At 29.2% G+C, this 17,858-nt stretch overlaps 1 protein-coding gene across 2 annotated transcripts; it reads right to left on the bottom strand.

Annotated features, from left to right (window-relative positions):
• Positions 1–590: 590 nt before the first annotated feature.
• On the bottom strand, positions 591–16,547 carry LOC108559492 (homeobox protein Hox-C4). 2 transcript variants are annotated; one of them, XM_017916791.1, is made up of 3 exons: positions 16,368–16,547; positions 15,227–16,309; positions 591–1,484 (listed from the first exon to the last, which is right to left on the bottom strand). In XM_017916791.1, exons 2-3 carry the CDS (start codon positions 15,933–15,935, stop codon positions 859–861), a joined length of 1,335 nt encoding a protein of 444 aa, XP_017772280.1. In that variant the 5' UTR covers positions 15,936–16,309; positions 16,368–16,547; the 3' UTR covers positions 591–858. The 2 variants fall into 2 exon arrangements, with proteins under 2 accessions (XP_017772280.1, XP_017772279.1); XM_017916790.1 differs by lacking the exon at positions 16,368–16,547 and having other exon boundaries at positions 15,227–16,341.
• Between the last annotated feature and the right edge of the window lie 1,311 nt (positions 16,548–17,858).

Here is a 17,858-nt window from a genome sequence, read left to right as displayed (position 1 = left end):
ACCTTTAAGTAAATTTAATTTGGAAATATCGAATTAACATTTAAAAAAAATCAATTAATTAATTAAAGGTTAGTTCAAATAAGGCTCAAAGTACAGAACCCAACTCTTCCTGCGGTCTTGTTATTTTTTTTTTGTAAATTTTGTATTTTTTTTTTATTAAAATTTTTTATTGAATTAATTTCCAAATCTTCCATAATAATGATCACACTGGGCTTATTCATTACAAAGTACATGCACAATATTCAACAAACGTAATATACACAAAACAGACATACTAAGCTTAGTTTAGTAACTCGTTCTTTATTTTATTTATTTATAACTTTTTTTCGATCCAAATTATATAAGAATTTCATTTTTTCTTCTTCTTCAACATCTCCTCTTATCATCTGCTGTTGCCTAGCATAAATTGGTAACGATTATTAAGGGCGGGGGAACAAATAATAATAATAATTAAAATAAAAACAATGATTAAGTTAATTAAGTTAAATTAAATTAAAACAAATGGCACAAATTTGTTGTCTAAAATGTTTAAATTTCTTGTATTTACACTAAGGAGTAATTATTTAAAGAAAATGTAATAATAATGGTTAAAAAAAATAATAATTTTCGAGACTTACAATATTTGGATAATGCTGACTAAAGAGAAATTATATATGTATGTAAGAAACAAGTAATAAGGAGTGTCTTTTTATTCGTGTAAATATTTTCACTTTTGTATTGTCGGCGGATTCTGGGGGAACTATACTGTTTCTGTCTTTTTTCATAAGCACTTTTTGAGCTTTCACTGGTGGTGTTGTTTTTTTTTTGGTCACTAGTTTTTCTTGTTGTTTGTTTTGAAGGAGGGTTGTTGGTTGTTTTTTATAGGGCGGTGAGTCCGTAGTCCGATTTTATGGGGGGGTTCTGTTGGGTCGCACAGCCAGGGGATGAAGACAGGGGTGTCAGGGATTGGGCGAGTGAGCTTATGTGCATCCCCGAGTCGGCGTGCAGCATTCCTGGATGGTGGAGATTGGTGTTGGACATGGGGTGCGCATGGGAATGTCCCCCGATCGTCGATGGAATCTGGTGGCCGGAAAGGGACATGTCCAGCATATTCTCGCCGAGACCGTCCATGTCTCCTCTGCCCTGATTGTTGTTCTTCCTCTTGTCGTTGTTGTTGGGTGGTGTTCCGCCGGACGTCTGCTGCGATTTGCCGCCACCCCTGGCCTTGCCGCCCCCTTTCGCCGCCACTCCGGCCGGGTTCGTTTTCCTCCTCACGTTCTTCGTGTTCGGTAGCTTGTTGTCCTTCTTCCATTTCATCCTCCTGTTTTGGAACCAGATCTTGATCTGTCTCTCGCTCAGAACTAAGGTATGGGCGATCTCGATGCGCCTCCGCCTCGTCAGATACCTGTTGTAGTGGAACTCTTTTTCCAGCTCCAGGATTTGGTGTCTCGTGTACGCCGTCCTCTGTCTCTTCGGTTCCATTCCTGGTGTAAACGATCCATTTGCTATAACAAAAAAACGAACATAAAATTATTGATTTAGTTATAATTGTTTATTTTTATGTATGAAACCAACAAATTTGTATTATTCCTCAAATTATGCACATAATCAATTTTATTAGCAATAATAAATATTTAGTATAGTATTTTCTATAAATTTGCTTCAAACATTTCTTGACTTAAGCAATAATTCTCATTATTTATAAAACTACAGCAATATCTCACATAGTCCGGGTATTCTATATCGCCAAAATGCGTTTGAAACTGGACTAATCGTAAAACTTTAATCACATAAAAATAAATCGCACACAATGTAAACTTCATAAATTATGTATAAGAAATTTGTATTGTGTTCAATTTTTTTTAATTTCTTTTTGTTTAGTTGAAAAATAACAAAAACTAAAACTCATTGTAATTATCATATCATAATTACAATACGTAATTACGAAAAATAAATGAAACGAAAAAGATATTTTTTAATTTAATGATTAGTTTTTTTTTATAATTAGTATCTGCATAATTATTGGAAAACATATTTTTATTTGATAAAAACTACATTGGACATTTGCCATTAAAAATATATATTTTTTTGATAACCAAGTAAACAAATGGAAAAAATATATAAATTTCACTGTTTTTTTTTTTTATTATCAAAGATTTGAGAATTAATTATTGATAGTATGAAAAGTTGTAAAGCATTATTCAATATAATTAGGTAATAATGTAAATATCCTGTTATGAAGTCTATTTCTAAAATGTTTGATATTAAATAAAATATAGGAATTCCCGGGAAATCCCGAGATTTTACTAACAATCCCAGGATTGAAAAAATGTTTGGGTAAAAACTTTTTGTACGTGCAATAAACGTAATTTGCATTTTTAATTAATAAATTAACTGTTTTCAATCAAATATATTACTTAATATATTTGTCTGCTTTTAAAGTTAGGATTTATTTGAAAATTTATATTTAGCTAGAAACAATCCTGTTTACTATACTTGATATAATAATTAATGAAAAAAATGCTTGTATTGATTTTTAATGAATATACCCAAATTTCAATTCCAAGATTTTGATACTTCTTAATTTTATATAAAATTATGTAATATTTATAGAAAATAACACAAATTTGAATATTAGTTGCTTATTATTCAGTGATTTGTGTCTATAATTAAATAATTAAAATTGTGTATTTTGTGCATTTTTCAAACTTTACAAAATGGTTCTGAATATCAATTCAATTTATATCCAGTAAGCACGTTGCTTAACTATACTATCTTTGGATTGGTTATGAAGTTGTATTGAAAACTCGATAGACTCGTGATGTTCTATGATTATTAATCACCAACTTATGCGCACGTTGCTTAACTATACTATAGTTTGGTTAGTTCTTAAGATAAATTGAAAACCAGTTAGTCTCATGATGTACTATGATCACCAATTCAACTTATATACGTACGTTTCTTAAATCTACCATAAATTAGTTGGCTGTGAAGATGTATTGAAAATCTGTTGATTGATCGCAATTTACTATAATTACCAATCACCAAATTATACGCACGTTGCTTAACTATACTATAGTTTGTTTAGCACTGAAGATGTATTGAAAACCTGTTAGTGTCATAATATACTATGATCACCAATTCAACTTATATCTGCTACGTATGTTTCTTAAATCTACTATAAATTAGTTGGATTTAAAGATGTATAGAAAATATGTTGATTGATCGAGATCTGCTATATTTACCAATCACCAAATTATACGCACGTTCCTTAACTATACCATAGTTTGTTTAGCATTGAAGATGTATTGAAAACATATTGTCATGATGTACTATGATCACCAATTCAACTTATATCCATTACGCATGTTGTTGAACTATAGTTTAAGTTGGTTGTCTATGAACATGTATTGAAAACTTTTAGACTTATATTCACTACGCACGTTTTTTAACTGTAGTATAAATTGGTTGACTATGAAGATGTATTGAAAACTTGTTCGACTCGTGATGTACTATGATCACCAATTTAACTTTTATCCACTACTCACGTAGCTTCACTGTATAATAAATTGGTTGAAAATGTATTGCAATTCTTTTAGACTTGTGATAAACTATAATCACAAATTGATCATATGTTCAGTACAGACGTTGCTTAACTATACTTTATATTAAGATGTATTGAAAACCTGTTAGACTAAGATTGCCAATTCAACTTATATCCACTACACACGTTTTCTTAACTAAATTATAAGTTGGATGGTTATGAAAATGTATTGAAAACCTTTTACACTTGTGATGTATTATGATCACCAGTACAACTTATCCACTTTGTTTAACTATGAATTAGTTGGTTATGAAGATGTATTGAAAAACCTGTTAATCTTGTGATGTACTTTATGATCATATAGAGAGAGTGAAAAGGAACATCCAACAATAAGTTTCATATAATTGTTGAAGCTTTTGCGGCTTTCGAAGCCTCCGGTCTAATTGAATGCCCCTTGATTTGTTCATTACGGACAATCGCGACGAGCGGTAAACAATTTGGGTTTGGTAAATAAACATTGAAAGAAGTCCGCGTCGGTCTTCGATCTCAAAGGACTCCGAACGCCCGTTAGCGGCGTTCCTCATTGTCCCGACGATGATCTTGCATATTATAGACATAAACAACAATTGCACCGACAGTCTGGGACCGAAAAAGCCGCAAGGTCACCATCGTCGGAGCCCCTAAGAACCACCAAAAAAAATAAAGAGAAGCAGAACCGAAACAAACCAAAACAAAAAAAAATGAGCACGAAATAGAGGAACGAAGTCGAGGTACAAGCTCCAAATTAATATGGGTTCTCTCTCTTTCTTCTTGTCTCTCTCTCCCTTTCTGACCGATCTCCAACCCCGAATGGGGCAGCAAGAAACGAAGGGAGAGGAAAAAAATAATAAAACCCTACTGAGTATAGAAACAATGAGGTTTCGGAGCCGGCGGCGCCATTTTGCCCCACGACGAAATCCAATCTATCCGCGCGATTTTCCCTTTTCTTAATTAGAAAACGCCTACCGAAAAGAAAAAATGGTCTATCTATATAGTAATAATAATCGTCTCTTTCTATCTATATATTAATAATTATAAAACGCAAAGTCGGACATTCCTTTTACGAAACCCACGTCAGTTGAGGTGTTCCCGGGTTGCACAATAAATTACCTTTTGGTAAGATCAAAAGAAACAGCTTCGACAGAATCCCATAACAACGAGTAATTAAGCTACGGATAACTCTTAATAATCGAACGTTAAACAAAGCACTCTTACGTAATTCAATTTATAATAGATTATATAAGTAAAATACCCGTATTATCAATCAATGTTCAACCAATTCTTCTAATTATTCCTTTATTGTAGATTTTACACAAACTATAAATAGTTTTTGAAAATATTCCAATAATATCTGATGCAATTTACAAGAAATTTTACTAATTTTTCATTTAATACTCGACAAAAACATTTTTCAGGATGTTTCAATGAAATATATTAGAAATAACGAAAGACGATACAAAACATATTCAGATTTATCATTCTCAATAGTATTATGAAATATTTATTTATTTGTGACTTATTTTCAATGACTTAAAGATTTTAATAACATATAATTGCAACCTGTTTATTGCCCTAAATATATTATTTTAAAGCAATTTCCGTCAATATACCGCACTCTTTGAAACCGCACTTTTCGAAGACTTTAAAACCTTGTAAAAAAAAAGAAGTAATAATAAATAATTGTAATAATAATAAATAATTGATATTATTTTTAATTTAAACCGTACTATAATGAATCCGCATTGATTGAAACCGCACTATTTGAGGTATTAACTGTTTAAAAATATGTAGGATTGACTATATAGTAAAAAACTTATAAATTATTTATAAAAAAATATTTTTGTGTAACAATTATTTAGAATCTCCATTAAAATTTAGTTTGTTTTCAAACCGTACTATAATGAATCCGCATTGATTAAAGCCGCACTATTTGAGGTATTACTGCGGATAATCTATTGCGTCAATATACTGTACTCTTTGAAAATGCACTAAATGAGGACTTTAAAACTACATAAAAATAAAAAGACTTCAGTGTATAGAAAAATAATTATAAATGAACTATAAAAACAAGTGTGTAACAATTATTTAGAATTTCCATTAAAATTTATTTTGTTTTCAAATCGCACTATAATAAAACCGCACTGATTGAAGCCGCACTATTTGAGGGTATTACGGTATATACATGTTCACTACTTTATGCGCATTGAATTTATTCAATATTTGTTTACCAAATTGAGTTGTTTCTTTTTATATAGATTTCTTTTTACGTTCATTCATAGACTTTAGAAATACTATTTGTATAAACTATTGACGGTCTTGAAAAGAGAAACCCATAGCCTTCAATCACGTTTTATTTTATTTTTATTCAACACTAAAAATGTTTACTCGTTTTATTTTATCCTTATATATATAAAAGTCTTGCAACTAATAATAATAATTATACTAATATGTAAATACCAGTTGCAAAAACGCGGCCTTAAACTATAATTGGCTAACTAATCTCCGGTAATTACCTATATAAAGTTTATCCAATTTATGTTGCTAACTACATGCAAATCTAGTTCTTATGAGTTCAAACTCAATTATGTCATTCTAGATTCTTATATATAATTACATATAAATCTAATATTTAATCAACAAACATATATCATTTCTTTTGTTTATTCTATTAGTTATATATAATGACTATAATTCTAGTTTTATTCAAGCATTTTTTTAATACTCAATAAAGTTCTAATTATTTATGTGTAATAGGAAACATTGTTATTTTCTATATTTATTTTCATACAAATTGCATACAATTTGTTATTTAAACATTTTTATTAGAAATACTTGGATCAAAAGAATATTGACCGGAGTTTTTCTGTTTAAGTCCAATTTTATTTCTTTTTTCTTTATTTTATTTGAAAATTTTGTTAATCCATGAATCATTGTTAAACTTTCATGAAGTTAATAAAATATAAGGCTTATTTCAACTATTTAATAATGATTAAACTGTAATTCGTAAACCGAAAATTCGTAAAAAGAGAATAATAAATATTCCTATTGAATTTTGTAAAGTGGGAACTTTAATTATTGTTTTCTTTGCATTTTTTTCTTATGTTTTTGATAATATCTAATGAAATATTATTAATAATATTTTTGGTTTATATTTAAATGGAAAAAAAAGTTTCTTAAAACAAATGATTATAGTATAAAATATTTAAACTTGAGAAGATTTATAATTGTATGAGAATTTAATACAATCAAAATATTGTCTACATGTAATAGCTAGATTACTGTTCTTAAGATAAACATAACGGATTCTTCCGATAAGTATTCAAACTTATATAACATTATTCGAATATTCCAAGAGTTATAAAAACCAAATATATGTTTTTATTGCAAGTAATGAAAACAGTAATAATACTAAACACTTTTATAACAAAAATTTATAAATAATGTATAAAAATATTTATAAAATTTTGAACATTTAGTTCATCAAAAGTTTTTGACTTTTGAGAATTCAAATAAAATCTCAAGAAATATTAGAAAAAATATATAAATTCTTCATTTCTTTTACAGGAAATGTTCATGAATGTATATGGGAAGTTAACATACAAAGTATATAAATATTTTATTCCGTAAATACAAGAACAAACTCAGCGATCATACAAACCTACTACTTGCCGTCGGATAAATGCATATACATATTACAATTTTATTTCAATCAGACCGTTATAATTACTAACTTCTATAACATATTTTTAGTAAAACACATATTCTTATTCAATTTGAACATTATCAAATACATAATATAAACTACGGTAATATGGTAATTTGTTCCGCCACTATCCGGACTAATCGAGGACTTTAAAACCTCATAAAAATAAACAGCATAAATATATATACAAAATAGAATATAATGTAGAAATTCTTTAAAATTTAGTTTGTTTCAAAATTTTCTATAGTGAAGCCGGACTGATCGAAACACAACTTTTAGAAGAATCGCTGTACGTTAGTACGGTTATCTGGATATAAATGACTATGTTAGTATTATTGAATGTGCTGTAAAAAGATATACATGAAGTGTACATAAAGTAAACGCATATTTTTCTTTTTCGTCAACGTATTAAACTTATGAGGTTTCGGAATACTATTGTACGTATATGTACGTATTAACGAACGTACGTTATAGAGACAGCCTTAACTATATAAATATTAATATCTTAATCAAGTATAATACTTTTAAAATATTTCTTTTTCATCCATATTACTTTTTGATGTTTTTTTTTGTCGAATATTATGTGTACGTAACATTTATCGTACGAATATATGTACGATTCTTTATAAAATATCGAGTATGCATTAACAAACGTACGTTAAAAGGAAACTTCCACTAGTATTGAAAATTATAGTATTGCAATACTTTCGAATTAACTCTTTAAATTCTCTTTCCACTATTTTCTTCATCGCTGTGTAACGACTGTTAGCGACTGTTTCTTTTCTGAATATTATAAGTACATAATATATATATTATATAAAATTTGTACATTAGTATAAAAATCATGTAAGTCAACGCTAGTTGTATAACACAACAATAACTGTAATAATACATATTCAATTTTCTTTATAATCGTCGATATACAATGGCCGTTTAAAGATGAAATTTATTTAAGTGTAAAAGTTACTTTGTTACTTTAAACGTAATAACGAACGTACGTTACATAAAAGTATAGAAAGTAAACACTTCTTGTAAAAACAACTAAAAGTATCATCCTTGCAATACTTTTAAAATCTCTTTTCTTTTTCAATCACCACTAAAAGCGGCATTTGTTTTCCGAATATTATTTGTACGCTAGTTCGTAAATAATCATGTACATATTAACGAACGTACTTTAAAAGGACATATATAAAGTGAGTGGTAGCTGTATAAATATTATCAGTAAGTCAAAATAACATTCTTGCAATACTTCTCTCATTAAATTCACTTTTCCTTTTTTCATCGTCGTCGTTGTGAAACGGCCGTTTAAAGCGGTATTTGTTCTCCGAATATTATTTATTGTTCCATGGTCGTGCACGTTGTAATTATGAATTATTCTTGTTTAAAATCATGTCACGCGGTCGTTCGTAATAATAAATTGAAAGTAATAATTGCGATTCTCGGTTCGGACACATATCCAAACCAACATGCTCGACGTTGCATGGAATAAGCGTGTTTGAAACTCACCAGTTAATTGCCGCAAAACATAAATAAATACGTACACAAACAAGAAACAACGATTTCATAAAATATTATATAAAATTATGGTCTGTTTCATTTTTCTTGGTTGTCTGCTAAATAAAATGTAAAAATTACTTATTTGTGTCTCATTATTATATACATGAAAAAAATGGATTATTTTTAGCATTTGTTATGAATTATTTCAATTAATTAAAGTTTAGATTGAATAGTTATTATATAGAGAAAATTAAGTTTCAAATTAACACAAAATTTGTACAAATTTTGATGAAATAATAAAAACAATCTTTATTCAAATATTATTCTTCTATTAGTTAATTTATTTTATTTAAAAGAAACCTACTGAGTCATAATTTTAGTTTGATAGTATTGATTTTATTTTAAAATTTTTCAGTTAATTTTTTTGAAATTGTATCTCAAAAATTATTTATTTATTGCATTTTTAGGCAGTCAATTTATATAAAAATTATTTCATTCTAATCACGTTTATTTAAACCATTGTTAAATACTAAATAAAATGTTGTAATTTACAACAAAAAAAACTAGTAAAATAAAATTTGCTTTCTTTATCTAATTTGTAAAAAACGACAAACATTTTAGTTGCGTAACATAATTATCACGACATAAATACTTAATTGAAAACTGTGGTAATGCAATGAGTAATCAGAACTGAGTGCAATACTTGCAATTCATATGTTGACTTTGATTATTGTCTCCAAGTGTTTTTTTTTTGTTGTAAATTTTATTTTTGTGTGTGTTGAAATTACAGAATTACAAAAAAATGTATGTAATAGTTTGAATAGGCAATTAAAAGTTAAACTTTCTAATTTAATTTTAATTATGTATTGTTTATGCTCATCTTTTTATTTATTCAAGGTACAAACAAATGATATTTAGCAATAAAATTAATTAATTAATAATTTTAAAGATTCTATGATTTACGCAAAACTTGAGAAGTTATTTGTCAAGTATTTTCATTTACAACTTATGTAATTCTATTATATAAATATTTGAGCAATTTTCACAGTCCAAATAATTGTTAAGTTTCAATTTCTCAGTTATATGCATTGCGTATAACTTTCCAAGTTACTTCTCAAGTATATCTATTTGGAACTTATAAACACTCGATATTTGAAGTACTTTTCACACTTCAAATAATTTTTAAGTTTTAATTTCATAATTATGCGCTAGATACTTATCAAGTATTCATTTATAACTTATGTAATACGATTTTATAAATGCAAGAGATGTACAATATTACTAAAAAAATTAAGTTTAAATTTTGAAATTCTACGCATTACTTCCAAAGTTACTTGGTAAAGTTACAATCTAAATAATCTAATTAAGTTTAAATGTTTATTAATTCTATGCATTGCATAAAACTTCCCAAGTTACTTGTCAATAATTTATATTTGCAATTTATGTAATTCGTTTATATAATTACTCGATATTTGAAGTACTTTTCATACTTCAAGTATTTGTTAAATTTCAATTTCGTCACTATAAAGATAACTTCCCAAGTTACTTGTCAAGTATATGTATTTACAACTTATGTAAGTCGACTACATAAATACTCTAGTTAAGTTCTAATATTTATTCATTCTACGCATTGCATAAACTTCTTAAGATACTTTACAATGATTCATATTGGCAACTTATCTAATTCGTCTATATAAACACTAGATATTCGAAGTACTTTTTATACTTCAAGTAATTGTTTTCCCAAATTACTTGTAAAGTATATGCATTTACAAGTTATGTAACTTGACAATATAAATAAACTAGTTAAGTTTAAATGTTTATTAATTCTATGCATTGCATAAAACTTCTCAAGTTACTTGTCAATAATTTATATTTGCAACTTATGTAATTAGACTATATAAATACTTTTCATACTTCAAGTAATTGTTAAGTTTCAATTTCCCAAGTTACTTGATATTTACTTAATATTTCAAGTAATTTTCAATAGTAATTATTAAGTTTGAATTTTAAAATTTTGTATAGATACCTTAATTCATTACTTGTTATACATAATGTTAGTTAGTTTGTAAATAATTATAATATTTTATATATCTTCTTACATTTGTAAAAAAAAATGTTGCAAATTTTGCGATTTAAAAATAGAAATAATTATGTAAGACAAATTCATAATTGCAATAAGTCTTTAAAAAAATCAAAATCCATTGATTACTTAATAACAATAGATTACTATAGCTATAGTTTTTTTTCTTCTTAATTATAATACGTAGATTTAATCAAAGGAATCAATAGAATTGTTGAATGAGAATTCGTTCTTTCCACTTTCGATTGTCCCATTTCACAGTAAAACGGTGTCAATAAGAGAAGTAAACGATTAATTGAAATTCTTGCTCTCCGGATGATGACTAGACACTATTTGTGTATATCTCAATTGATCTTAATTTGACTACGCGTTTTCGACTATTGATTTAGTTTCACGAGATAATTCATTGAAGCACTTTTCGAACAATCCATTTAACGTAATTCAATTAATTAATTCTACATCATAAACAAAAAAAACAACAATATTCTATTATATATTCTATAACTATTTTTTTATATTTATTTAGTAAATTTATCGAATATTTACTAATTATGAAAAAATATGAATTTACCTTTACATCTACATAATTCGTAATGTAAGTATTTTTTAATTTCTTCTATATTTTTGTTATTTATCAAATTCCAAATTTGTAATTAACACATATGTTAATAACTAGTATACAAATCAATACCTTAACATTATTTTTGTATATAATTTTATTGACTTTTGTGAGTAAAAAAATAAATATTTTACCAAATAATTAATGTATTTTTCGTTATTAATTAAAAGATAATTTGGACGTTTAGTTTATATATTTTTCTTTGTGTTTAGCACTTAAATTGTATATTGATTATATATCCAAGTAGTATTTTTAACATTGATTGCTTAACTATGAAATGTAAATTTAAACCACATGAAATACCACCGTGTGTTTCTACTACACGTTTTATATTATTACTAATAAATAACTATTAATATTTCGGTAGTTAATTTATATACGATTAAGATGGATGAGAATGTTTTCTTGAATATTTTCTAATCGATACGATGAATTAATGAAATATTATATGCGTCTTGATTGTTTACCAACGATCACTGTCAACTGTTTTAATGAAGACAAATAAAATAGGAGCGCTTCTTCGATGGGTTTTAACATATAATTTCGTATTCATGAAAATCAATCGAAACCAAATTTATGTTAATGCCATTCAGGAGCCGCGGACGAAATAAGAAGAAGGAATTCCGCTTCTCTTTTTTTTATGTATGTCTGTCACCTCGAAAATATTAAAATTCTCAATTATTATTTTTTTGTTATTGGGATTCTCGAAACTCCATTTACATACTTATCATTCAGAAGTCAAATTAAAATATTTTTATAGTTAAGCAATGTATGCTTCTGATCATTCTTGGATTGGTGATTGAATTATATTGTACAAAATATATAAAAATATATTATAGTTATTTTGAAGAGAAAGCACGTCTTTATCACATTCATGAAATAACTTATCGCTAATGAATAAATTTGATAGAAACCATGAATAAACTTTGTTGCATATGAAATATTACCAAAAAAAAAAACAGTTTTACTTAGTCAAAAGAAACAAAAATTATAATGCAACAAACATTATAATTATTTAAAGTTTGAATAGATTTGTTAAATAATTCCTTTTATAATTTTTAATTAATGAATGAATTATGAAAATTACATTGATTATTTTTTGAAAATGAAAAGTGTTTTATATTTGATTATAAGAAAAAAAAAGTAGTAAATATAACATTTATAACCGACTGTACAAAATCTATAAGATGACTTGTATTTATTATATATTTCTGTCGAAAAGTGCAGAATAATCGTTGTGGAAACGATAGTACTTTTCCAGATTCAATTATGTCGGCGAGTTTCGCAATTCTCAATTTCGGACTTTTCTCTACAATCATTCCACAAAAATAATGTAGCCTATTATTGTAGTGACTAAACATAAATACTGTAAATGCACTTTCCGCGTTTTGCAACTTGTACAGCATGAATATTCCAATTCTTGAACAACTTTATTAATTGAAAAACTTGTAGTTTAATTCTTATATTTTCAATTCACTATTTACATTTAACAACATTATTGTTTTCCGTTTGTTTATTTGTAATGAAATATTTATAGACATTAAGGCTCGGTCAAATAATCTAGTTTATCAGATTATTTCATAACTAATTTCTTGTTTATTTCTCTTTCATAATATATAATAAATTTTAATTAACATTATTAATATATAGTATAGTTTTTCTATTTATTAAAGTTAAAGAGTAAATCTATACAAATGTTCATTTCTTTATATAAAGGAAACATAAATTCATGAAATTGATGTTTTCTTTATATAATTAACAGTCTATAATATAATTTAATAAATCATATTTTTGAAATATTTACATCAACTAGAATTTATATTAAATAATAAGCATACCTCACGCAGTACGTGTAATCGATTACGCCAATATCCCGAACTATATGAAAAAGGACTAATCGAGGACTTTATAATCATAACATAAGAATAAACCGTAAAAAAAAGGCTTAACTGTATAAAGAATATTCACATCAACTAGAATTTATATTACATAATAAGCAATACCGCGAATAGTGCATGTAATCGATTCCGCCAATAACCCGAACTGTTTGAAACCGGATTAATCGAGGACTTTATAATCATAACATAAGAATAAACCGTACAAAAAAAAGACTTAACTGTCTGAAGGATATTTACATGAACTATAATTTATATTACATAATAAGAAATACTTCGAAAAGTGAGTGTAATCGATTCCGCCAATATCCCGAACTGTGTGAAACTGGACTAATCGAGGACTTTATAATCATGACATATTCACATCAACTAGAATTTATATTACATAGTCAACGAACTGTTTGAAAACGGACTAATCGAGGACTTTATAATCATAACATGCTGGCGAAATTGTACAAGACGCGCAAGCCAAGTGAAGTGTGGAGAGGAAAAGAAAAAGAAAATAATCATAACATAAGAATAAACCGTACAAAAAACTGAATGAATGATATTTACATCAACTAGAATTTATATTACATAATAAGAAATACTTCGCATAGTGCGTGTAATCTATTACGCTAATATCCGGAACTGTTTGAAACCGGACTAATCGAGGACTTTATAATCATAACATAAGAATAAACCATGCAAAAAGAGACTCAACTGTATAAATGATTGCATTTTGTATTTATTTTGACGTTGAATGTACTGAATCAGGACAAATCGAATTATTGTTCGTATGTATTTTATACTGAATTTTATATAAGATAATATTATAGAAGTAGTTGTAATAATCAATATTATTGTAAATATTTTGAGTTTATTCATTAATTAATAAAATTATAAAATCATGCTAAATTATTGCGCGTTTAGAAAAAGAAGTTTGAAGTTAATTTTAAATAAAAAACATAAACTAAATTTCACTAAATATTACTTTTATGATTGATATTGATAGTCGATTTGAATATAATGATTACTAGTAGAATTCAAATTTATTAATTGTTTAAATTTGTGGTAAATATTATGTATATCTTTATTTTTATTTTTTTTATTGAACTCTGAAATAAATAAAAGAATATCACAATGTATTGCTAATTAATAAACATTAATTTAATAATCAATAACAGACTTTTATCTAATTTGAATCTCCAAGGATAATTTAGACTTTTCAAGTGTATATAAATTATATGTAATTTATTTGTTAAACTTTTCTAGAGCTCTAAATTGTGTATGAATGAATGCTAATTTATTTTTTCCGTTGCTATTATTTATGCATTGAGTAATTCGAAAAAAAAAAACAAGAAAGAAATGTGAGCGTGACTTAAATGAATAATTATAGTTTAGGTAAAAGTTTGTGTCGATAAGGATCGTCAATTCTATTATTTCTTTCTTGTTTGGTTATTTTGATGCAGTGTGTCTCATTAAGGTGTTTAATGATTTATTTTGTGCAAGGTCGAGGTGGGCCACACACGAACAAGAAAAATTCTGTGTTTGGTAATAAGTCATAGTTGATGGCGGTGGTGAGGTTGCACGGGTCCTTGTAGTTGAGTGCCACCAATTTATTATCCTTTTATTTAGCAAATGGCCCAGCAATTTGTAACTCTCACCGAGGACAACAAACCAGAGAAACACAGCGAAGCGTGTGTTTATAAACGGACAATGCGTGTACAAAACCGCCCCTATTGTTGTGAATCTGAGTTTAGTGAGTATTAAAATAGGCTGAAGACGTAACAAATGGTCGTCGATTTATCTCTCAAGTGCGAGAGATATTTGTATCTCTTTACGTTTTGGCATTGAAATCACTCTCAAAAGTTCTATCGATTCTTACCTGCTCCTGCGACGTGTATCTTCTTCATCCAAGGATAAATGACCCTGTCACCTTCCTCCTCGTCGTCGTCCTCGTCCATTAAGGGCGACCCTTCCCCGTCGTAATCCAAATCCTCCTGCTCATCGGATCCATTGTCCTCTAATCGCAGACCGAGCTCTTGCAGGGTGCGCTGACCACCCGAGGGTGAACCCTTTGAGTCCTGCCCGGATCCCGGACTACACACACTCGAGTTCACATCACTAGATTGGGTAACGGCGGGCGCGATTTCTGCTAGGTTCTGCAAGATACTGTTCGCGGAGGTCGGAGGTGGTTGCTGTTGTTGCTGCTGCTGATGGTTCGCGTCAGGATGTATCGGCGGCATCGGCGGCCGGATTTGATGGATGGGAGCCGTATGGTGGATCTGCGGATGGTAGTAGTTACCATAACCGTAGCCGCCGTTGGCGATGGGCACTGAGGACGGGGCGTACGACGGCGTCGCAGTCTGGTGATGGTTGTGATGATATCCATACTGCAGATGATGTTGGGGTTGGTTCAGGTGGTGCGATCCGAAGAAGTCGCCGGTGGTTTGGATGTAGTTGCTCTGGCTGTACTCCTCGCTGGGTGGAAACTTCGGGTCGACGACGCCGGCGGAGAGGTGCTGCGGCTGCTGGTAGCTGGACGGCAGGGCGACCCCAGAGACAGGGTTCATCAAAAACGAGCTCATGATCATTAATTTTTTGGGATCTTCGCCCGCAGGAGAAGAGGCTCCACGTCGATCGAGAGATGCGTGAGAGAGAGGGCCGCTACGAGGGGGATTCGTGGGCGCACTAGGGTCCTATTCGTAAAGCTTCCCTTTCTTTTTCGTCGCTCCCCCACCACAGCCACCTTCCTTCCTTCGCTCTCGGTGGGATCGTGTTTACTGTTGGTGTGTGGCACCGCCCACGGCAACCCAATTAACAGACCACGTGACTCCGGCTCGACGAATCAAACGGCCGAACGTCACCGACCATGATGGATGACGGCTTGGGTGGCGCCGATTCTTTCCTATGTCCCCCGCCCCAAACACTCTCAACACGCAAACTATGTTTCCCTTATATTTTCCCTCTTATTCCAAAAAAAAAATCAAAAAATTCTTGTTTTTTTTACCAAAAAAAAAACTCACCAAAAAAAAATGTATTTAGTTATAAACAAAAAAAAAAAATAGACACGCACAATTATTAATCACTGTTCCAGAATTGATTAACTTATCAATAATTATTGTTTACTAATTGTTGTTAACTACAGACGACAACGATAAGTTTGACAACAACAAACATTTGCAGCTCAAGGAGAGAAGTGTATAGCGCGTAGTCGTGCTTTCAACTGGAGGCAGCAGAAGTGAGTAGCTGGGGAGTAGATGTGACGAAGCGGTTCACTCCTCCTCCCATTGGCGGCTTCTACTTGTATACGTCGCGGCTTCTCAAGCGGGGGCCGCTGACGACTGCCTCTGCCTGCCTTCCTTCCTTTCTCTCCTCTCCTCACGCACACACTCTCTCACACAGATGTGTACGGCACAGCTATACACTTACACACGGACCATTCGCAGCCCTTGCGGATCCCATGGGAGAGGGAGAGAGGGTAGAAACGAGAAAGACTTCAGTCGCCGTCATCATTCGTCCCTCTCGAGGATATAACAGGCGTCCTTCAGGACGAAACAAACATTAATACCAGAAAAAGAGAAAAAAAGTAGATAACTTAAATATATATACAGACACATTCGCACACGCAGACATCGTGGTTATGTAAAAGAAGAAATATTGCCATCTCTCAGATGCTGCTGATCGTAAACAATTTTCGTATTTTAGTTTAATAATATTCGTAGAAATGTATTCTCTTCTTTTTTTCAACTCCTCATCTTTTTTTTGCATTATTTTCCTCCCATTGAGTTTTGAAAGCCAAAAAGGATAGATGACATAAACATCTAATCAATCAAATCAAATATGTGATTTTTTGCTCGTTATTTCTTCAATGACTAAAAGCATCTACTTATTATGATACTTTACATTTCCACTTAACATTTTATTAATTAATTTTCTTGAAATTTAATTTTTAAAGTCAAATATATAGACTTCGTTAATCTAATCCAATAAATTATATATATATTTTTTTTCTTATTTCTTCAAACAATAAAAGTTTAAGTGTTAACTGAATATAGAAATATTGGAAGTTTTTTTTCTGTAATTGCAATTAGAAAATTAATTTATAATATCTGATTTAATTTGTTATTAGAAAATAAAAGTGCTAAGTTCATTTATTTTCTATTAAAATTAGCATAATTATGCAATCAAATATGTGAAGCTTTTTCTTGTTTTTAAAAGATAAATAGAATAAATTAGATAAAAATATGTCAATTAAATTAATAAGAAAATGTGTTTTTAATCTCTATAAGCATAGATTTTTACAATAATCGAAGAATTCTATAAGTTTCCTATTAAAAATTTGACAGTGATTACGAAGAAGCAGATTCATTCACTGAAGAAGATTTTGTAAAGCTACTGAATTAGCCAAAAAATGGAAAGTATCTGCAAATTTCGATAAAATTTAATGAAATGTTTCCAGCAAATTTATGAAAAAACCATATTTCTTTTTTGTTTGTTTGTATGCGCATCAATTC

Source organism: Nicrophorus vespilloides, unplaced genomic scaffold (assembly GCF_001412225.1).
Source record: "Nicrophorus vespilloides isolate i.1.1-1 unplaced genomic scaffold, Nicve_v1.0, whole genome shotgun sequence".
Classification (NCBI taxonomy): Eukaryota; Metazoa; Arthropoda; class Insecta; order Coleoptera; family Silphidae; genus Nicrophorus; species Nicrophorus vespilloides.
The sequence above is the reverse complement of the archived record's forward strand: the minus strand, read 5'-3'. Positions and strand labels throughout refer to the sequence as shown.